This window comes from Paroedura picta, chromosome 14 (genome assembly GCF_049243985.1).
Source record: "Paroedura picta isolate Pp20150507F chromosome 14, Ppicta_v3.0, whole genome shotgun sequence".
NCBI lineage: Eukaryota > Metazoa > Chordata > Lepidosauria > Squamata > Gekkonidae > Paroedura > Paroedura picta.
Genome location: NC_135382.1, coordinates 14876229 through 14899942, shown reverse-complemented (window position 1 = coordinate 14899942; position 23714 = coordinate 14876229). Strand labels below are relative to the sequence as shown.

The 23714-nt window shown below is 46.1% G+C and overlaps 2 protein-coding genes across 12 annotated transcripts in view; one reads left to right on the top strand and one right to left on the bottom strand.

Moving 5' to 3' along the window:
* Positions 1–7354, top strand: part of SHISAL1 (shisa like 1) — an 83107-nt gene extending 75753 nt beyond the window's left edge. For 8 of the 11 annotated variants that reach the window (XM_077310563.1, XM_077310570.1, XM_077310564.1 and 5 more), the window contains one exon: positions 1539–1679. Coding sequence is in view for 2 of the 11 variants with exons in the window: in XM_077310574.1 (XP_077166689.1) it covers positions 1539–1678 (140 nt within the window). In the remaining 9 variants the exon portion in view is untranslated. Of the gene's footprint in view, positions 1–1538 lie in introns of all 11 variants that reach the window. The other 3 variants (XM_077310574.1, XM_077310572.1, XM_077310571.1) reach the window with 2 other exon arrangements.
* A 2500-nt stretch (positions 7355–9854) lies between these two features.
* Positions 9855–23714, bottom strand: part of CRIP2 (cysteine rich protein 2) — a 40051-nt gene continuing 26191 nt past the window's right edge. The window contains exons 2-8 of the mRNA XM_077310575.1: positions 22917–23011; positions 20756–20813; positions 17603–17740; positions 17069–17137; positions 15117–15211; positions 13269–13326; positions 9855–11448 (exon numbers count right to left, since the gene is read on the bottom strand). Of these exons, the coding sequence (XP_077166690.1) occupies positions 11381–11448; positions 13269–13326; positions 15117–15211; positions 17069–17137; positions 17603–17740; positions 20756–20813; positions 22917–23011 (581 nt within the window). The 3' untranslated portion in view covers positions 9855–11380. The remainder of the gene's footprint in view (positions 11449–13268; positions 13327–15116; positions 15212–17068; positions 17138–17602; positions 17741–20755; positions 20814–22916; positions 23012–23714) is intronic.

The window sequence follows — 23714 nt, the reverse complement described above, 5'->3', positions numbered from 1 at the left end:
GGAAGTCAACCAGGCCTAGGGCTGTGCTTTCCTTCTACCTCCAGCAGCAGGGTTACCCCCAAAAGGGCTTTGTGCAACACTGCCTTCCCATTTCTGTCCTCTACATACTTAACACTAGCAGTGCCGGGTAGAGAGATCTATTGGGTCCATTTACAAATTTGCTAGGTCCCCCCTGGCTGCTAGCAGGGGGCAGGGTGTAGGGTTGCCAGCTCCAGGTTGGGAACTCCTGGAGATTTGGGGATGGAGCCTTGTAAGGGTAGGAACCTCAGTGGGGTACAATGCCACCGAGTCCACCCTCCAAAGCAGCCATTTTCCCCAGGGGAACTGATCTCTGTAGTCTGGAGATGAAGTGTAACTCCAGGGGATTTCTAGGTTCCCCCTGGAGGCTGGCATTTCTATGTTGCATCCTTGGGGAATATTTCCCCTGCCTTGTTTACCTGTGTGGAGTCCATACCCTGGAGGTTTATGTCCTAATGTGCAGTATCTGTCAGGGATCTGAGCAGAGAAATATTTGACATACATTACAACATTGATCATTTACTCTCTTGACTGTTAAGTGCAAAGTGCCGGTCCCATAGCTGAAGCATTTGTGGCACAGGCTTGTGTGATAGGAGGGCGGAGGGATGTCCCATGCTGTGCATCTTCTCACTCCTTTCTCCAGGACTGTTGGTGTTCTGGCTGGGGGTTTGATAGTCTCTGGGAGGGCTGTGATTGTTTAGATTCTAAACAGCACCTGGCTGGGAGTCTGGTGTGAGGCATTTGGACATGAGGGTGGTTAGGGTGCCAAACAGAAGAAGACTTGGTTCTTATATGCCACTTTTCTCTACCCAAAGGAGATCAAAGAGGCTTACAGTCACCTTCTCTTTCCTCTCCTCACAACAGACCCCCTGTGAAGTGGGTGAGGCTGAGAGAGCCTTGATGTTACTGCTTGGTCAGAAAAGCTTCATCAGTGCTGTGGTGAGCCCAAGGTCACCCAGCTGGTTGCATGTGGAGGAGCGGGGAATCAAACCCGGCTCGCCAGATTAAAAGTCCGCACTTAAAACCACTACACCAAGCCCCCATTCTGCCCCAAACGTGTCCCTGAAACCTCCCATCTCTACATTGGTGATGGGTTGCACCAGCCTGGCCCAGCATCCCATTGGCTTGGCACTTGAAGTTCTTCAGATATACTGATGAAGTGTTTTGGGGGGTATCTGACAAAGGGAGCTTTGACTCTCAAAAGCGCATACCCCCAAATTAATTTGGGTCTCTAAGGATTGCTCTTTTACTGCAGACCAACACACCTGTCTGAAACCATCTTCCAATATACTTGGTGTCTCTGAGAAATGCTGTGATGTAGCCGACACTTGTTTGTCCCTTTCCTTGGTCACTAGGCTGCGCTAGTCAGACAACACCCGTAGACTTGTCTGTTGAACACACAAGTGCAAAAGACACATTTTGACTTAAGGAAAATGACTTGGGAGCATTTTTTGACATTTATTTTTAGCACCCGGCCGTGTATTAACGCTAGGCAATGACATATTCTGTATGTTTTCTAGAAAAACATATTTTGATGTGCCTCAAGATGGGAGAGCTAAGGTCACAGTCCATGGACAGCAGCTTCTTCCAAAGGGAGGAAAAGACACCATTTGACGGGGTGACTAAGAAAACCGCTCAAACAAGATGGCAGTTTGTCTAATCCTATGGGGAGAACCACCACTGTGTCCCTTTGCAATATGGAAAGATTTCAGTGAGGAAAGAGTCCGCAAGCAATACCTTTGAGACGGAGACCCGCTCTGATGAAGGAAGACAGGCGTATTGGAGGGAACGCCCACGGCTGTGGAAACAAGTGGCTCCAATGGAAATCTAAGCTGAGGCTGGACATGGACTGCAATATGAACTTTTGGTAGAGATTTCTTTCTTGCCTCCCTTCTCCATTAAATCGCTCTTTGAGCCTGGCCTCGTATATAAAAGAAATAAATGCGATTTTTCACACAGTTCTCCAGTAAACGATGTCACAATACGATATAGTAGTAGCCTAGATAGCAAATTTCATGGTTGTTTTGTTTTTTTTTACTCAAGTGGGACTCGAAGGGAAGACAGCGTCGTTCTAGATTCAGAGGTCTTACCATCTTCTCCACGACAAGATGGCGGGCCTTGATTTCATGTTCCTGAACATACCAATGTGGCCTCTGTCGCCCCACGCAGGTGGGGAGCAAAAAGGATAGCACAATCTTTTACTTCTTGACTCTACCTGAAGAAATCCGAGCAAAATCACACGAAAACATAAAGCAATAATAGTCCAATAGTCCAGTTCCCTTCTTATAAGATACCACTTGCCTATTAATGTGGCCTAGCGATTACCTCCCCTGAAGAAGGATGATAGTGAAACTCTCACTAAAGATGATGAGGATAGTCAGTTACTGTATCACTGAAATAACTTTTCAATGGGAACGAGTCTTGTTTGAAGATGTGGGTGTTTAGGATGGGACTGACGGAGCACACAAGGTTGTCGGTTGACAAATCGGGATCAACAGAATGTGTTGTTGTGTTAGGACTTCTCTGGAAGGATCTCTGAGAATGAAGGGATTTCACCTTTCATCTCTTATCTCTATGGCTTCCATACAGAGATGGGGAAGGGATCGAGAGCCAGGAACAGCAAGCACAGGTGAAGCGAACCAGAAAAGTTCTCTCTGTCATGCTGAATGGTCCAAAATAGGATGTTTAAAGAGCTGCCTTACGTTGAGTCAGAGTAGCCTTTTGTCTAGTACAGTGTGTCCATTACACAGTGCTCATGTGGAATTGGGTCATTTAGCTACCCAAGAGCTTGACTTGTAGACCAGAGGCTCAGGGCAAACAAACTGGCTGGCCCTTTGAAAGCATTGTGTGATTCCCTCACTTCTGCTGCTCCTGGCCATGCACATCTCTCTCTTCTTTGCCTATTATTATTATTATTATTATTATTATTATTATTATTATTATTATTATTATTATTATTATTATTATTATTATTATTATTATTATTATTATTATTATTATTATTATTATTAATTTCCCCCTCCTCTCAGGCTTTCTCCAGTTCCTTGGAATGGTCCCTCTCCAATATTTATTAAAATCTCTCCTTCCCTTGCTTTTCCTGGCTACGACTTTCTCAACATCCCATGTCCTGCTTTCATGACAACCTCATCTCTTTTTGACCCTCCTTTTCTCTGCTTTTGCCCTGTTTCTCTATGAGATTCAGGAAGCTCAACCAATCACTGCCATTGTTTCACCAAGACCACTACCCTCCAGGTTGACCTGGGGATCCCCCAGAATTACAGCTATTTCCAGACTACAGAAATCAGCTTTCCTGGAGAAAATGGATGTTTGGGAGGGTGGACTCTATATGGCTCTGTACCACATTGAGATCCCTGTCCTCCACAGGATCCGTCATCTGATCTCCAGGAGTTTCCCCAACCTGGAGCTGACCCTACACCCCCCCACACACACTCACACACATACACACACACTGGTGGGCAGGGAGGCTCCAGCAATGCTGTACCAAATAGTTACCTATAGCAGGGGTAGTCAACCTGTGGTCCTCCAGATGTCCATGGACTACAATTCCCATGATCCCCTGCCAGCAAACGCTGGCAGGGGCTCATGGGAATTGTAGTCCATGGACATCTGGAGGACCACAGGTTGACTACCCCTGAGCACAGCACAACCTGAAACAGATGTCTAACCTTAAGCAGATTTATAAGCCCTTCTAAGCACATCGATTTCAGTCTATTTAGAAGGGTGTAACCCTCTTTATGATTACACTGTTGGTGACTGAGAGCCATTCTTGAACAGTGGATGAGAATGCTTAACTAGGATATGGAAGACCCACGTTCCAATCCCCGCTCTGCTCTGAAGCTTGCTAGCTAACTCTGGGCCAGGAACACACAATCAGCTTTCTTTCAATCTTTTGACTGGGGAGGAGCCCCGCAGTGTGGAGAGAAGGGGCGGCACCGTCGTGCGGTGTCAGTCACGCTGCCACTGGCGCCACTCCTCCTCTCTGTGCCATGGCACAGGCAGCCTCAGGCTTCGGTGATCACCGAGGTGGCAAAACTGTGCCGAAGCACTGACCTCTACCCTGAAATAATTTTCAGGCTTCAGGGAGACTCGGAACTGGGCCAGAAGTGGTCAGCTGGCCACGCCTGCCCGCCACACCTGAGGAGGTCTAGTGAGGAGAGAAAGGAGGCATGAGTAGTTATCCAGGCTCCACCCCCAGATTAGTGGAAGTGGCCAGTTCCCTGCTTTCACAGCAACACCAAGTCTAGTAAGGCATGATATAGGGGAAAGACTGGCTAGCCCCTGGAATCAACCAATGTAATATGTGAGGCTGGCCCAGGGGGGGAGGGGGCGGTCTTCTTCTGAGAACCAGCCTTAAGAGGGCTTCAGCTGATGGAAGCCTACATGAGGGCTTGGAGGGGGGGCTGTTGCCCCAGTTTTGGAACACCTTGCCGCAAGAGAACCATGGCTTCCTTAATTGCCTTTCAGAAGGGTACAAAAGCCTGTTTTTCTGGAGAACCCAAGTTAGACCAATTGGAAATGTCATGGCAAGGTGATTAGCACTATGAACCTATTATCTATGATGATTCAGTTTTATTGATTCTTTTTACCCCTTGCCTAGGAGTCCCAAGGTTCATGTCCCGGCAGCTCCAGTGAAGAAGGCTGATGATCTAAAACCTTTTCCCCCTAAGGCCCGTGAAGAACCACTGCCTGTTCAAGCAGAAAGAACTAACCTTGGCAGACCAATGGAAGTTTCAGGTGTTTGTGGTTTTACAGATCCTCAGTGCAGCCTTCGTCTTGCTTGCTTCAGAATGTCCCCGAGTGATTACAGCATTCCAACGAATGCCGTGGAGAAGCTTTCAGAACATTAGTTGCGCCTTCCCATTTCCTAGAAATAAATGTACCCCATACACAAATACTTAAGATCAGAGCCCAGTCGCACCTTTAAGACCAACAAAGATTTATTCAAGGCGTGAGCTTTCAAATGCAAGCACTCCATGCTTGCACTCGAAAGCTCACGCCTTGAATAAATCTTTGTTGGTCTGAAAGGTGCGACTGGGCTCTGATTTTATTGTGCTACTTCAGACCCACACGGCTGCCCATTTGAATCTATACAAATACTTAAGGTCACTTTTGCACGCTACAAGATGGAACTGCCCGACCTGGGTTGTGTGGTGCTCAATTATCCATTTTCCCCTGTCAGAGACAGAGATGGAATATTTAAAATTCTGGTCAGATCAGTCGAGTAGCAAACCCACCTGCATGTAGTAACCAAGTGCAGAGGAGGCCAGGGTTCAGGTACTTCTGACAGGTGTTTAGTACAGGGAATGCTGATAGATGCATCTTGTCATTCTGAGGGCAGGAAATCTACTTCTTCAACATACACCTATCTAACCTTTGCAGCTGAACACCTGCTTATGCCAGCCTACCTGCAGAGTCCAATCTGGGATCTAGGGGGATGGGGAGAGTCTGCATTACCCACAGCCACAACAGAGATTTAGCCTTTAGAAACAGTTTATGAATCTCTTATATCCACTGTATTGAGACTTCTTGTTGGGCAGGCCTGCGCAGCTTGCAATCCATGTGACCAAACGTAGCCTACTGTTGGGGGCCAGGGCCCTGCCAACTCCCTCTAACTGCAGGAATATCATTAAACCTTTATGGTTGCACTGCTTCCAGGTAATAAGTCAAACTCTGTTGGTATGGCTCATGCTTCCAGATAGGAACTAATCATTGTCTTTCTAATGTTTGCCAGTTGGCCACCCTTCAGAGCTCTGTATTCCTCGGGAGGTGGTGGGTTCTCCATCTTTGGAGATTTTTAAACAGAGGCTGGATAGCCATCTGACGGAGAGGCTGATTCTGTGAAGGCTCAAGGGGGTGGCCGGTTACAGTGGATGAGCGATAGGGCTGGGAGTGTCCTGCATACTGCAGGGGGTTGGACTAGATGACCCAGAAGGTCCCATCCAGCTCTATGATTCTATGATTGTTTTGTAGCAGGGCCCTCCATAGTGCCCTACCTAGTATTCATCTCCCTGGAGCAATCTAACATAGAAATCCTTGTTTGAATTGAAAGCTGCAGCTTACCTGCATCAGGTGAGCCCCCCCCCCCCACACACACACACACTCTCTCTCTCATATGGATGCTTGCTTCTGTATGGGAAAGCTGGGCCTTCCTTGCTAATCAGCCTGTTTTCTTCAGCACCCAATCTAATAAAGGTCCATCTGCTATTTGGCTTGGTCATTCTATTACAGCTGAACCTCCAGCACCATCATAAAATTCTGAGCACAGTCATTTCATCAAGAGATTCTCAACCCTGGATCACGTTTATATCACGGTCCCTCCCCAGGGATATCAATTAGCAATGCTGCATTGATCACAACTATCGCGAAATGAGTTTTCCTACCTTCTTGTTGCCGACAGCTGCTGGAAAAGCTGGTGAGCATTATTTCACAACCCCAGCTGAGCTCTCAGAAGCCTGAATCAGGCTTAGAGTGGCCAGCCAGTCATCACCCCTCCCCATGACTACCACGACCAGAGTTAAATTATGCAAAACAAATAAAATATTTCGTGCATATACTACTAAGCAAAACTATTTAGAGCAGGGGTAGTCAAACTGCGGCCCTCTAGATGTCCATGGACCACAATTCCCACGAGCCCCTGCCAGCAAATGCTGGCAGGGGCTCGTGGGAATTGTAGTCCATGGACATCTGGAGGGCCGCAGTTTGACTACCCCTGATGTAATGAGAAAATGTGATTTGCATAATTTATCCAAAAATACCAAATTCAGCTTTCCTTGGCATGAACCTGGAGTGATGAGATGCAGGATTTTCTTAGTGTGGATACACCCGGGCCTGAAAAGAAGGCTAATCTTGAGACAGAAGGAGAGATAGGGAGAGAGACAAAGGATTCACCAGGCAATATTATGTTTCAATTCAATTAACTTCCTTTTTTAGAAAATATAATTCAGCTGACAGGTCTACATTGAACCGAATTGCTTTTTTTTGTACATATTCACACAATTCCCTTCTAAACCAATGTTTTAGAATTGTGTGTATGTGGGTTTTTTTAAAAAAAAATTAATCTACTTTCATTGTGCAATTGAAATCATCATTGCGATTTTTCTTTAAAAGCTTGTGTTCCTGAAAGAATTTGTATTAGATAACGGTTCATGTGACTCACTGTACTTTGTAAAAGGTTTATTTCCCTTTGGGAACTGTGCATTTTAATGAGCAGTTTTATGCTTCTAGTTTGTGTATGTTGTAACTGATTCTTTTCTTTTTTTTTTAATTTCAATACAGAAGAGGGTGATATTCAGTAGATACTAACTGGTTGAAATTTTTCATATTGCCTAAATATTTGCTTATGTTGACAAACAAAAAATCCATATTGTAATTAAAAAGTTTGCCAATGGTGAGTAATAACAAAACAAATTAGCCCTTTACTTTAGCTGAATTATAACTAACCTGGCCTTAAACTAAATGTTGTATTTCAAAAGTGGATTATTGTCCCATATCACTCACTGGTTGTAATTAATGTTTGAGCAACCGTTAATAAAAAAAAATGTAAAAGCAACCACAGAATACTCCAGATCCAACTTTCAGAGAGTTTGTGCTATAAATCTCTTTTCTAGTAGGTCGGCTTCATCGGGAATGGCTCACTCCTCCTTGACACTTGTTCCAAGAACACCGAGTGAGCAGCGAAGGGGACAAATACCACTCAGTTTGAAGCTTGCTCTCTGCAGGAGGGGGGGGGGGGGGAAGGAACAGGCTGTGACCTCAGTCAGCCAAGGCCAGTATCAACAGCTCCTCAGATGGGGCAGCAGCCGGCTCCCAGGGCTTTTGGCCAGGCCCACCATTGCTGGTCCTTTCCCTGCCTGCTTCATTGTGGGTGCACCGCCGTGGCATACGCTGACCATGAGGAAATTGCCTGCAGGCAGTGTGGATGGCTGTGAGTACAGGCAGTGGGGGGCTTGCCAATGAGGCAGGGAAGCAAGCTCAGGTAAGTGGCAAGATGCACGGCTGACTGGAGGGGGGGACTGAGAAGTCTCTGTCCACAGCCCCCTAAAATCTGGAAAGGACTGCGCTAAGTCAGCCAAGAGCTTCCAAGCCTGCCTGCTGCGGTCAGATCCTCCTGCCTTCTGGTGCTATTTTGTTTGGGCCTCGGGTTTAATGGAGAAAAGGAGCTGTGGAAGCTCGTCCTAACTGTAGAAGGGGCAGGGCAGGGCGTGGGCTGCGGAAGCGTTGCGAATTAATGTGCCCGTGACCTGTCTTGCAGAACAAGTGGGAGACATAGCCCAGCGTTAAGTTATCTTCCTTCACTGAAGGCGAACGGTATTTCTGCAGCATTTCTGACTGCTGTGGGAAGGGCGGTGAAGGGAAGGCTCACTCAGTAGGGGGATGGGGAGCTTTGCCTCTGCTGACGTGTCTTCTCTAGATCCAAGCAATCGGTTCCTTTTCGAGTACACTTTCCGGGATGGAGACTTAATCACAGCAGAATCCTCCTCAGTGCAGCGATTCTTCACAGAGGACACAGCAACATTCCGCAGCTATCTACTGCGCATTGCTGCCCTCTTCAGATCGGTAAGTGGCCATAGGCAATCTTCCTCCTTGGAAAGAACAGCTGCTTACCTTTTGCAAAGAGATTAGCTCTGATAAAGAAATGTATTTTCTGCGCAGAACCCATCCCCTGGCCCTCCTTTCCACAGAGGCATCCTAAATGGCAGGGGTAGTCAACCTGTGGTCCTCCAGATGTCCATGGACTACAATTCCCATGAGCCCCTGCCAGCGTTTGCTCTTGGGAATTGTAGTCCATGGACATCTGGAGGACCACAGGTTGACTACCCCTGCTAAATGGGACTGCAAGCCAAACTCTGTTGCAGTGCTTTTGGGATGTCCAGTCTTGTTGTTGATCATACCGACTTCCACTGTGTAATCCAGGGGTAGTCAAACTGCGGCCCTCCAGATGTCCATGGACTACAATTCCCAGAAGCCCCTGCCAGCATTTGCTGGCAGGGGCTTCTGGGAATTGTAGTCCATGGACATCTGGAGGGCCGCGGTTTGACTACCCCTGGTATAATCCCATCTTTCATCTCATTGAGAAAGACAGACTATCAATACCAGTCATTACACAATACTAATGTGCATTTTCCCTCTCCTGTGCAGTCATTCCTAATTGTGGTTGGATTGCAGATAAACGCACCAGGAAGGCCAAGGAGACCCAAAGGGGCTAAGAGACCCTGGACGGGTTCAGAGGCGATTACTGACAGTTTTCCAAACTGTGGGGCAAATGAACATTAGTGCAATTTTTGCAGATTTAGGTACATGGTGCACATGTCTTTCCCCTGAGCCTTTGTAACCATGGTACCTTCAGGTAGTTTCAGCATCTGCTGGAAAGGAGCCAGCTGGCCTGGGCAGAACTATGGTGTGTCAATGGAGATGCGATTATGAAGTTTGCAAAGAATGACTGGTACTAACATCTCTAGAACATCTCTGTACCCACAACAGAAGTATTATTCTGGGCACAAGCTTTCTTCAGATATGTGATCAACTGTATGTCCAGAATACAACTTTGTTAGCCTGAAAGGTGCTCCTGGACTCAAACTTTCCTCTGCTGCTTCAGACCAACACAGCACCCACCTGAATCTATCTCTTCTCTTAGATGGCGGGTATCAAAACATGGAGCTGACTGAGAACACTACGAAGATTTTTTGACATCTTTTTTTTTTACAGCATTCACCAAGTAAGCTGGCAACTAGTATGTGGCAGCAGTAGCCCATTTGATACACAAGATAGTCATGAAAGGAAGAATACACATCATTTCCATGGACAAAACAACGATATACAACACAGTGTCAAAACTTTTATTAATAGCAAAAAGGGGGTGGGGACAGTCTGGTGGGGCTTCTGGGTTGAAGCAGCTGATCTATGGTTTGGGCCTTGCCAAGTGTAGATCGATTAGTGTCGTCTCCATGCCCCCTTCTTGGTTGGTGCCAGCTGTGCCTTCTTTCAAGGGCTACCACCAAGGCAACCAGGAATACTGTTCAGTGGGGATGGGCATGAACTTGGCCCGGATTGGAGCCCCCAAACCGATGTTTGCAGCAGGTGCCTTCTCTACTTTTTGTCCAGGCCACTTAAACCTATCAGTTGTGCAGCATGGTCTGCAGCTGACTTCATAGGTTTAAATGGCTGCCTCTAATTTCAGCCTAACAGCTGACAGGCACACTCACTCCTCTGTTAGGCTGAAATGGCGACAAGCCATTTCACCAGTCAGTTTCACTTCCCTATGCTTGGAAGCAAGGGAAAGCAAAGCCAATAAGTGAAGGCGGATCCTACCCATCAGCTGTTAGTTTTAAATGATTGCAACCCATTAAACCCATCAGGTTCATTCTCCCCCGCTTCAAAGCATGGGGCAGGGACGGGGTTAGAGAACAAGTGGTCAGCCATTTAACCCTTACCGGACAATCCCCCTTACAAAATACACAGCTGGGAGAAAGGGGGATCTGGTCTGGCTGGTTTGGGGCATTTTTGGCCTCCCCAATCTGAACTAGAATTCTTAGGTTTGTGCCCATCCCTACTGTTCAGTCTTCCCAAGCAGAAGTCACATTGCAATCTGGTTATAAATAAGCTTCAAACAGTTCAGAAAGCAAACACAAGAACCGCAATCAGCCCCACGTCCCCCCCGACCCCCAATATCATAAGTTCCAGCCTCTAACACTTTACAACGTCGTCCTTCAACATGACAGCAAATATAACATTTTTCCGGCAGCAGACCTGCAATGCGCACCATGACCCAGGGATGCATCGCCTTTACCCCCTCGCCCACATCGTTGCAACCATCTTGGGATGGCTCAACGGTTCTTCCCAACAATACTGATTGGGTTGCAGGAAAGGACTGAAGGGCAGTCGCTGAAGCAGAGGCTACGCAGGGACTCAGAGGCCAGGCTTAAGCAGCCTTGCTGGAAAGGAGAGCTCCTTCATGGCGCTCACGGGCGCCCAATGCCTGAGACCCAGCTGGACCCAAGTGCAAGAACTGTAGTGTGCTGTGCGCTGCTTTGGAATCACAATCTGTGTGAACGGTGATGACTGAAATGCTAGCCCCTAGCACATTTGCCACGTAACCCTTCCCCGGGTGCCCACGGGAGAGAGGCATTGGGGTGTGCTTTAAAAAAAAATAAAATAAAAATAGCACCACCTCTATTAGCCTGAAGATCCACAACAGAAGTGCCCTTTCCAGAGGAGACGGCAGAACAAGCACCACAGGTGACGTCACTACATCTAAACACACACAGAGGTTAGGCGAGAGAATATAGTGCAAGTGGGCCGCGCGTACGGGGTGGATGGACGGACGGACGGACAGATGGCACTCTTACGGCTGGTCCTTTGCCTCCGGGTCTTTATCGTAGATGTAGCTGCCAACAGCACCCGTGTTCACCCCTGCGGAAAAACAGAAAGCGTCAGCAACTGCTCCTCACTGGACGGCTGGGACAGAAAAGCCAACCGGCCAATGGTTGCAACGACAGCTTGATAAACTTCATGGCATCAACACAGGATGTGATGACACACGGCTGTGGTCCCAAGGCAGGTGTCAAGATGGATTTCTGGTCTACTTCCCAGTTCAAGCTCAACCTGACACTGGAAAGCATACTCTTCCCTCTGCTGCCTTCTCCCTACCAACCTACAGGAACTCCCTTGGTTCTTCCCACTGGCTGGGAGAAAAAATGCCCTGTGCCTGGGGAAATGGGCACCTGAGGCTTTTCACAGGATGAAAGTAAGTAGCATCAATCTGCCCTTGATGCAGATCAAGTGGATGCTAGAGGGACTAGGCTAAAAGTTGGCAACTGGAGTTCTAGGAAAAACGTGAGAACTAACGCCCCCAAAACTCGGGCAACGGCTAAAAGGCAGCGAGTGAGCAGCTGTTTGCCTCTACAATCTTGAAAGTAAATCTGAGAATCGGAACTAAAGTTCAGCTTCAGAAATTAGTAACGGTACAGATCTTTCAGCCTAACCTCCCTCACAAGGCCATTGTGAAGATAAGATGGAGGAGAAGAGAATGATGGAAACTGATTTGAGTCTCCATTGGGGAGGGAGGGAGGGAGGGAGGGAGGGATGGATGAATGAATGAATGAATGAATGAATGAATGAATGAATGAATGAATGAATGAATGAATGGAGGCTTCTGGCCTGGAGAATTAGCAAACTCAAAGAGTCAAAACAATACCAAGCATTCGGTAATGCTAAGTACAAAAAGGTACACTAAGGGGCGATTCACTTCAAGCAGCCAAACACTGCACAAGTTCTAACACTCAAGAATTAAATTCAGGTGGGTCGATCTGAGGCAGCAGAACAAATGTTCCAGTGGCATCTTTAGGACCAACAAAATGTTAAGATACAAGCTTTGTGTGCAAACATGATGCTTCAGATTTATATATATCTTTATAGTTATAGATGATATACTCTGAAGACCAACTGAAGACATGTGCTTGGACGTGAAAGCTTATACATCTGGAAAAAAATGTTGTTGGTCTTTAATTTTTAGCAATGTTTTATTGTCAGCCACTCTGAAACTTTAGGGAAGGGTGGTGCATAAATTGGATTATAAAGAAATAAAATATAAATTCCCCTGCCCGTCAGGTTTATAAGGAGATGGCCTTTGACACTATATTTTTAACAAATTTATATATTCATTATTTTATTATGCAAAGTGCATTCATTTGTCTATCTCATTTTGTTGTTACCCACCCTGAACCAACTGGTAAGGAAAGGCTACAAAAATAAAATATTATAACAGTATTATTACATTAAATCAGCATTAGCCTTGCCAAGCACTGGCAACGCAACCCCTCCAGTCCATGGTCCCTATGCACAACTGCTACATGACTAGCACAATATTAGCAATCGATCATGATAAACTACAAAGTGGTTTTTCCAGTGTGCTTTTAAATGGCAGCTGATTGTCCTTGACCTGGTTAGCCCAGGCTCTCCAATAGCAAACCACCTCCAAACATCCCTGGCCTGGCTGCCAGACACTCCTTGGATCTCCTGGCTACACTATACATGCCATAAAAGGTCAAGGTCAAGGTATCCCCTGTGCAAGCACCGGGTCATGTCTGACCCTTGGGGTGACGCCCTCTATAAATACCCATTGACCCCTCCCCCAGCAACCTCCTATGTGCAGGCCACAGCTCTGCTGTTCTTCCCATCAATTCTTTTAGTCCCTTTCATGAAACTCTCTTCAGTCCCTGTGTTACACTCACCCTTTGGTCCAAAGAGAATCCCATAGCATGGTTTGTGGCAATAAGGCTGTCCATCATGCTGGAGGGGCAAAAATGGGAGAAAGGTACATCAGATGAAAGCCATGAAGTCAACCCTACCCACCCTAGGAGGTATTCTTGTATTAGCTGTCCTGTCCTGAGGTACAAACTTCTCCTCCTCCCTCCAGCCTAATGAACTTGTGTCTCAATGAGCAGCCAGTATTGGGGAAAGGCTCTCTAGTTATTCAGATAAACAGGTAAAAAGTAGTCAGACTTCCTGTAGCACAGCATGTGACCTCTGAGCCATCTGTTAGATTGGGCTCTTCCACATTCTCATTGTTTGTGTCCCTACTGCTGCACTGCTTTGCTCCCTCTGGTGGTCGATTCGATATTACATCACGGGACTTCTGGCATGTTCCCCCACATTTTAAATCTGCAGAGAAATACGCTGGCCATGCAGTGATATAATTCAGAACCAACCGCTAGAGCAGGCTTTCTCAACTTTTGTACCACTGAAAACTCCCTGAAACATTCTTCAGTCTTTGAGAAACCCCAGAAGTTTCATGATCATGCAGAATGTGGTTGGGAAGCAGAGGTACATGCCAGGTACATGCCCACCTGGAGCCCCTCCTCTTCCCACGCCTCCAGGCCCAGAATTCCAGGCCCAGAATTCTGATTGCTTGTTCTTCCAGGCAGAGCAATAAGCCAAGCCATTCTGTCTTAAAGTCAAGCTGTCTCCAGGGTGGGGGAGTGGCAATCTGGCTAATGATAGCACTGAATTCAAAAATGAAAAACAGGATGCAAGCAAGAGCTAGGTGGGGCTGGGGCTGTCTCTGGGTTTGTGGCCTCTTGGGGTTGTGCCTCTTTTTTTCTCCAAATGCTGTGCAAGAGCAAATGGTGAGAAACTGAAGCAGCCAACAGAGACATGACAGAGCAGCAGTAGATCTGTGTAAAATTGGGATATTACTTGTGTGTTCTGATGTTTTAATGCCCAAGGCACAGAGAGGGCAAGGGATGCGAATTAAGGCACGATAACTCCCGCTGTGCTATCCAGAAGCGGAGAAAGAAGACCTTTTGGGAAGGACATCAAAACTTCTAGGACCAAATCCTTGTGATCCAACAAATTTTGAGTTAGCACTTCCCACATGGAATAATCTAAATTTAACAATGGTTTCCTCTGATTTGTAAACAGTGACTATCTTTTCTCGTCAGTTACGTACAACAAGCATTTCATGGACAGCAAGCATTTCTGGGACAGTTCGCAACAAAATGTTCACCAACTCCACGCTAGCAAGGATATATTTTGTCTCCTGGAAATGCCATATAAGACTTTGAGAACTTCGCAGCATTAATCTCTGCAGGGCTGAACTTTATTATCTTTTACACCTATTTTGATAGTGGTGGGACTGGATTTCTACAACTGACTGGCACGAAAGAACTGGCTAATAATCCAAGATATAGCCTGTGGGCTTCTGACTTCATATTTCTTATAAATTGGTGATCTTGGCTTTCAGTGCTTTTATGAGGACTAGTTCATATATTTTCGGAGGGAGGGAGGAAGGAGTAGGTTTTTACATTCCTGCAGATCAACGGATCGGTCAGCAGCACGGACTCATGGATCTTCAGCAAGGATAATAAAAAATATAATCCCATTCTCTATCAAATAAGATTATTCCTGAAGTCCTGCACAAAGACTGGGGATACAGGAATGGATCACCCAACAGCGAGCAAGTAAGTATCATACAAAAGTGTCTGAGAAAAATTACTGTGCACCGTTTGACGCTGCCAAGTCCCATCTTGCCTCTTCTGATGGAACAAACGGCATGTTTATCCAAGTTCCTGGCGCCTTACCTCAGCATGGCCTCCAGGTGTTAGAGTTTTCCCGCAGCGCTCGCACCGTAGGCAGGGGCGGTGCCAGTCCTTGCCCAATGAGGTCACCTTCTCAGCTGGAACAGACAAGAAGCAGCATAGGAATTCAGCTCCTTTGGGGGAGGGTAAAGAAGGCCTAACCTAAGGGCAGGGGTAGTCCAACTGCAGCTCTCCAGATGTCCATGGACTACAATTCCCATGAGCCCCTGCCAGCATTCGCTGGCAGGTGCTCATGGGAATTGTAGTCCATGGACATCTGGAGGGCCGCAGTTTGACTACCCCTGCCTAAGGGTCTCCCATCACTGCATCTGGCATCAGGAGAGATGCAGAAGGGCCGAGCATATGCCAGGGTCTGACAGATAACAATGGCATGAGTTTCCGAAGCCACGGAAGTGCCTGCATGCTGTAGGGGGTTGGACTAGATGACCCTGGAGGTCCCTTCCAACTTTGTGTTTCTACTTGCGGGGTTCCACAGAAACTGCACTCGACACAGTTCAACTTTTTGAAAATCTCAGCTTTAAAATAAGTGTCTACTCTTGATGGCTGCCAAAGAGAAGAAAAGATGTTGTGCAGGTGTTTGATCAATGCCTAATGAAATTGCTGGGGCATGAAGGAGACTCAGCAGGACTTCCCAGGGTCGAATGAAGGACAAATCCTGCCAAACAAACTCTATGCAACCATCCTTAATATGCATAACTTATGCTGCATACAGAACTTGGCTTTTGTCAAAGAATTTGTTATTTTAGTGCTGTATCTTCGTCCATACACAACTTCTGTGGAAGCTAAATGGAATGCCGATCCCAAAATAGCACCTGACTCCACCCCTCCCTTCTTGACTGCTAGAAAGCAAACTAAGTAGATCCATGAAGAAGAAGAAGAGTTGTTTTTTATATTCTGCTTTTCACTACCCAAAGGAGCCTCAAAGTGGCTTACAATCACCTTCCCTTCCTCTCCCCGCAACAGACACCCTGTGAGTTAGGCGGGGCTCTGAAAGCTCTGATAGGACAGCTCTGGGAGAGCAGCTGTATCAGGACTGTGACTAGTCCAAGGTCACTCAACTGGCTGGATGTAGAAGAGTGGGGAATCAACCCCATCTCGCCATATTAGAAGCCGTCGCCCTTGACCACTGCACCAAGCTGGCTCTACCTACTAGACCTGTTTGAAGCCTTCAGGAGCTTCAGACCTCATCAAACCCAATCCACAGAACAGTTCTCTGTTCTGGCATAACCAGAACCACCGTAGAGAAGGTAGCTTCAGAAGGCGCCTCTCGCTTTCTCTTCCTCCTTCTCACACTAGCAAGTGCTTATGCCCTCTCCAGTGGAACACTAGAAATTATATATATCCTTTCCAACGATGCAAAAGCATCTACACCAGCCATCCTCAGATCGTGGGGCCCGGCAATGCTGGTCGCTGTATGGAAGTATGGCGTGTTTTATTTGTTTTTTGTTAATAATAATGGACCATCCGCTGTGCACAATCTTACGAGGGAGAGAGAGCAGAGCCCCCGCTGACATGACACCGTAATGATATCTCAAGGTCATTCTGAGGCAGTTTGGAGCAGTCAGAAAACAGATCCAAGCTCTCACTCCTCATTAGACACCTGGTCAGCAGGACGAGGCCTTGTTACGCAAGGATTATTGTCGCTTTCCCTTGAATAAACTTGGATGTGTTTGTTGAAGGTTGCTTTGGACCAGTGTTTATTAGAGTGTGTGTTCCTTGTGCTCATGAACGGCGGAACAGGCTTGTTCCTAGAAAAGGAGGCTTTCGAACAGCTTCAATGAGAGGGCAGGAGTGCCCTTTGCCGGGCTAAAGTAGTGGGTGGCTGCATTCCAGGGCCATGAGGTCTGGGTGCATGGTCAGTGATTCACACGCTTGCCCGGGGCCACAAGATCTTACTGCACCTATGAGGTAAGAGAAGCCTGTGGCATACTCACCAAAATAAACCTTCTTAGAGCAGCGTGGACAGATGTTTGGCTCTCCGGTGAAGGTGGTAATGCTGGAGGCTGAGACACAAGACAGGAAGAGAGGAAATCCTCAAGAAGCTCCAGGGACTGAATTCGCCTTCCCTTTCCCCTCCCCACAACACACACCCTGTGAGGCGGGTGAGGCTGAGAGAGCCCTGATATTACTGTTCTGTCAGAACAGCTTTATCAGTGCTGTGGCCAGCCCAAGGTCACCCAGCTGGCTGTGTGTGGAGGAGCAGGGAATCAAACCCAGTTTGTCAGATTAGAAGCCACTTAACCACTACACCAAGCTGGCTCCTGAGGACACGCAATCCTGTAAGCGGACCACAAAATTTCCCCATGTTTCATAGAGAGAAGATACACTCAAAGGGAAGAAAGTGTGCATACCATAGGAAGCTGCCACAGTCATAAAGTCTCTCTACTACTTGTCTGCCCCCCCACCCATGAAGTGTCATGGCTCAGTTGCTTTCATGGTTTCCAGACTTCCTCTGGTATCACGCTTACCTCTGCTGGGAGCCTTGGGTGCAGAGTTCACTTTCTTTTCTTCTGCCTTGGAGACAAACTCAATGGGACCAGACACCAATGGCCCTTCGTTCTGAGGCTTATCATAGATGTAGGAGCCTGCCCCTCCAATATTTACACCTGCAAAGAGGAGCGACAAATGTAAGAGGAGTTTGTTGCTGTAAAACCCTCATGACTTTCCACAATCCACCAAGGACACATCTAGCGGACGCCACGGAGCACTGCATTTGGAGGAAACCCAACCTGTGGTGAAATGGTTTTTACAGAAGAGAAGAAAAAAAGCTGACTTTTATATACCCTACTCTTCACCACTTAAAGAAGTCCCATAGCTCAGCCACTCTCCAAGCCCCATAAAATCTCAACAACCCACTGCAGAATTTCCACATCATCACCAAATAAAACAACATTTAAAACAGAAGAATTAAAGCATCCTATTTGGACTGGGGGATCTCTAAGAATGAATATCTGGATGCTGCCTTGAAAAAAATCGCCATTGCATAGTTGCAAAGAAAGAGAGAAGTAGTCTTTGGGTTGTGACTGGTATTTCTCTCTCCACCCAGAACTGGCAGCCCTATATGCAGTGGTATGTCAGAACACCTCTTGCTCGGTGGAGATGGCTGCACATTCTGAGCAATGGTTGTTGGTTTCTCCGTAACGTCTGGCTAGCCTCTGCAGAAAACAGGATGCTGAACTAGATGGGAACCGTGGTCACAGGCACCAAAGGATGAGTCACCATATAAAAATTTGGAACTCTGGGTCATATTAACAGATAATATTAACAGATAAACACTACCTGGATATGCATCTTTATGGCTTCTGTGCAGCCCCACATGTGTGTTTGCACAGACCACTCAATGAACAACAGTAACAGAAAAGTGCAACCTTGATTTTTTGAAGGCAAAGGGTACTTGCTCTCTTTCCTTCTCTCTCTTTCAAATTCACCCACAGAACAAAGTTTGAGTCCAGCGGCAGGCATGCAAAAGCTTATACCTTGAATAAAATATTGTTGATCTTAAAGGTGCCCCTGGACTCAAACTTTGCTCTGCTGCTGGATCACACACAGAGAGACAGAGCCGCTCTGCTTCAAATTACAACTCCAGATCCAGACCTTTAAACAAATAAAGATGTCACAATCTGTTCTGCCAAAAGGAGGTAACATCCCAGCCACAGCACTTCACGAACTGCCAAGGCAGAGAAAGTGAAGACAGAACTACAAGATCAAAAGTAGGTATCTCTTAATGTCAATGTAGGTTTGTATACTGAAGTATCTTCAGGGTATGCACAGGGGAACATTGTGCACAGCACATGTGCACTCAAGCTGATACCGCTGCTACAAGTCCCAGCTCCTGCCAGCCAAGAAACCCAAACCATGCCATCTCTGCGGATAACTTAGTTATTGCATGTGCTGCCAAACATAAGCCATCCCTCATTACAGGCCAGGTAGCATTCCCAGATTCCCCTTGGATACGTGACTTGGATCCCTTATTCTTGACCACAGGGCGGTTTTGCCGGTTAGCGGCCACGTGGTCATGCACAGAGAATATCTACATGGCTACAAGCCTCAGATCTTGCCAACTATTGCTTAATTTTCTATTGCTAAACTATGGAATACCTAGATTATTAAATCATTTTACTGGTTGATACGATGACTAGACAATGTATTTCCTATGACAATGTATTTCCTATACAGAATTAATTGAGCAGAATGCCCAAGCAAAATATAACTACAATTCTCCAGTTACATACATACAAACTCTCTCGTTTTATTTACTTAGTGTGGATGTGGATGCTGATTTGAAAGAGTTTGAAAGATTGTTACATAAAAAAAATGGGAGAGAGTATATATGCGTGACTTTTCAGGAAAACATTTGAGGCTAATTGAATGTTCTCTTTGGGGAAATGCTTAAGCAATTCAATTACTGATGAAGAAAGTAGCCATATCCTTACATCTAGTTCCACTGTCAACTGGTATAAACATGAAACAAAGTGTTTATAAAGGGTTATATCACTGGTATTTAATGCCAGATACATTGAACCTGATCTCATTCTAGAAAATAACATTTGCTACGGATGCAGAAGTCATGGATTGCAGATACATTTGGTGACTGTCCAGTTAAAAATATCAGCATCAGGTGTCCACTGAAATGAACTGGATGTTGGATTCTGAATTCCTGTACTTCACAGAAGCCTGGTCTTTATAGCAACAAAAAATGATAATGGCTGAATGAAAACTAAATAAAAACACACTAAGTATGAAGAAGATGTAGGAAAACAGCTTATTCTGAGAGGAAATGCCCTTGTGGCTCTGGGCATATAGAAACAATAGAACTCATGCTTTTTCAAGGTCATTATTATAATGATGTATAGACGAGTTTCACTTTGCCATTGTTATGCAGATTTCCAAGGGTGTTCAAGTCAATTTTATATTTCCTTGTTGCTCACAGATGCAAATTAAGCTATAACAGAGTGTTGCCAAGTAGAGCAACAATGAAAATTCATAGGACAATTTGTGCTAAATGAATCTGAAAGCTGTGATACCTTAGAATAGTTATCATTCGCTTGGACTGTATTTTTATATTCTTATTGCATGTTTTATCTAGTACATTATATGTATTCTAGGCTGTTTTAAATTTGATTTTAATTGATTGTATCCCATTTACTTATGCTGGTCCATGAACGTAAGAAAGATCTGTCTGTTATACAAAGTATGGTGAAACTGACCCCTTTTTATACCATTTAGAAGCAGGAACCACTTTTATGACGGCTGGAGCTAAGAGTTATAACTACAATGGATCGGTATACCTGTGCAATAATCTTGTAATTTTTTGAATATGCTTTTTAAAACTTACTATTAAAAGCTTACTAAAAACTTACTATTGATTGTTACTTGTTTGTCTCCTGCATGGTATATGTTAAAAATCCAAGTTTGTAAAGCAGTAGTAGTAGAGGAGGAGAGTTAGTAGCAGCAGAAGCAGCAGTAGTAATAGAAGTAGATATCTCCTGCTGGCTTTAACAACAACTAAACTCAGCATCAAGCCCTGACAGATAGAGGCAAATTGTGTGTGACACACCGAAAGATGTTCTGCAACATTTGCGCCGGAAGGTGAAACTGCTTGGAAAAAAAAATTCAAATACCTTTTGGTCCAAACAATGTTGCGTAACAAGGTTTGTGGCAGTAGGGCTTCCCATCATGCTACAAGGAGAGAAATTGCAATTGCGTCAGGATTAAGATATTACAGTGCATTTCGAGCAACTGGTCACAAAAGCCATCTCAGCATTCCACATGCATTAGAGATGGCAAAGGAGTCAGGAGGCCCCCACCCAAGAACACGTCCTCCTAGTTCCTGGGAAAACCATGTAGTCAGCAAACCATTGCAAGCCAGTGTGTTCCTTCTAGGCTTTACTCACTCATGGCAATCCCCAGTTGCCTTAAACATTAATCAAGGTGCACCCAAAGGTGCTGTGGAGCACAAACAGTGCTGGTAGCCTTGAATCATTTTCTCATTTCTGGGGAGGCCTCGCTTCAGAAACGATGTGGACAGAATGGAGCAGGAGAGAGGGACAAAGACAATCCTTGCCTGGAGATGAAGCCCTACGAGGAAATGCTAAGGGACTTGGGTATATTCAGTCTGGAGAAGAGGAGGTTGCAGGGGAGGTCAAGATTACTCTCCCCAAGTATTTGAAAGGCTGTCTTCTAGAGCAGGGGTAGTCAACCTGTGGTCCTCCAGATGTTCATGGACTACAATTCCCATGAGCCCCTGCCAGCATTTGCTGGCAGGGGCTCATGGGAATTGTAGTCCATGAACATCTGGAGGACCACAGGTTGACAACCCCTGCTAAATGGGACTGCAAGCCAAACATCTGGAGGACCACAGGTTGACTACTCCTGCCCTAGAGGAGGGCAGTAACAGTATAGGGCTTGCAATAATGGGTTTAGATTATGGGAGAAAGCTCCAGGCTGGATATTAGGCAAAATCATCTTAAGAGTAGTTCAGCAGTGGAACCAGCTGCCAAGGAAGACGATGAGCCCCTATCACTGGCAGCCTTCAAGCAGTGGCTGGATGAACACTTGTCAGGGATGCTTTAGGCCAGGGGCAGCCAACATGTGGCTCTCCAGATGTCCATGAACTACAATTCCCATGAGGGCCTGCCAGTGCATGTTCATGGGAACTGTAGTCCATGTACATCTGGAGAGCCACAGTTTAGCCGCCCCTGCTTTAGGCTGATCCTGCACTGAGCAGGGACTTGAACCAGATGGCCTTTATGGCCCTTTAGAATTCTGGGATTCCAAGTCTCTTTTGTTTGGGGCGCAGGTATGTAGGACAAGTTCTGACACTCAAAGAGTTAAATCCAGGTATGTAACCGTGTTTGTCTGAAGCAGCAAAGCAAAGTTTGAGTCCAGTGGCACCTTCAGAAAAAACTTTGCTGGACTTAAAGGTGCCTTTGGACTTATGCTGTGTCTGGGGCACAATAGGGCTCAACACAAGCAGCTGGATTTGTAGCATAAACATCTTACTAGCCCATCTTTCCAGGCATATTGTTCAGGGCGGGCAGTGAGAAAGGCTGTCCCAGATAATGAAAAGCCTTCTGGCCGATATGCAAAACAACAAAAGGGAGAAGGCCCATTACCAGAATATTCCTGAAGAAGACTTGGTTCTTATATGCCGCTTTTCTCTCCCCGAAGGAGGCTCAAAGTGGCTTACAATCGCCTTCCCTTTCCTCTCCCCACAACAGACACCCTGTGAGGTGGGTGAGGCTGAGAGAGCCCTGATATTCCTGCTTGGTCAGAACAGCTTTATCGGTGCTGTGGCGAGCCCAAGGCCACCCAGCTGGCTGCATGTGGAGGAGGAGCGGGGAATCAAACCCAGCTCACCAGATTAGAAGTCGGTTCTCTTATCCACTATTGCTCCAAAATATCCCTGTCCAGTGACAGCATGCAAGCATGATTCTCAACTGACTGGATTTGCTTTCTTTTTCTTTTTTTACCAACTTAGCACATATGAACATGCTCAGCTTCCTTGCTGGGAAAGCAGGCATGAATGTGAAAAGCAAATCTGGAAATTCACCTTAAGAGCTGAGAAATTCTAGACGAAAAGGAAGTAATGCCCTCCACAGAGTTTTCCCATTCGTGTCATACAGTCTCTGTACAATGCCAGAAATATCACAGCCGCGCCCAGGGTCTCAGCACCAAACAGGCGTGTCTCAATATTAAACAGGAATGGGAGGCGGGGTCTGAGAGGAGATCTGCCTTCTTCGTTTATGCTCCCAGGCACAGCCGTTTGCAACCCAGCCTTACCTCCGCATGTCCACCAGGCGTCAGTGTCTTACTGCAGCGCTCGCATTTCAAGCAGAACTTGTGCCAGTCTTTCCCCAAGGAAGTGACTTTCTCAGCTGCAAGACAGAAGGACACAAACAGCTACAAAATGTGACAGTCCGTTTAGGGCGGCACTGCAGGAGGCTGGTCTGGGGAAGGGGGATTATATCAGCGGTTCATTTTTTTATAGCTGTAGCTGCAGTTTTTAAGAGGATTCCAGCACTGGGGAAAGGAGAGAAGACTGTTAAACCTGTTTTCTTCTTTCCTATTTTCCTTTTGAAAAATTGTTTGTCCCAATTAAGCTTTTCTACATGAGACTCTTAAGGTCTCAGGAACTCACTTTTCCAACCCCAATCATTTTTCCTCCGAGAAAACATTGCTTCTCAACTTAAAATGCTGTTTAAGTTTGTTGAAAGGATCCTTAAGTACACAGAAAATACATAAAACTTCGTCATCTCGAGGAAATTCAAGGTCAGCATATAAATAGACAAAGGGTTGGGTGCTGGACAAAGGAATTCACTGTCAGAGGATGCAGTGATGGCCTCAGGAATGGACAGCTTGGAGGTGGGATTGGACAGAATCATGGAAGAGAAGTCTGCCAGGGGCTACGAGCCATGGTGACTGAGGGGAACCTCAACGTTCAGAGGCACAAAACCTCTGAATCCCAGAGCCAGGGGGCAATATCAGGGGAAGGCCTCAGCCTCTGTGCCCACCCCAGTGGAAAAAACAAATTCTGAGTCCTACCTCATTTTTCTCAGTTATTTTTATTATTATTCCCCT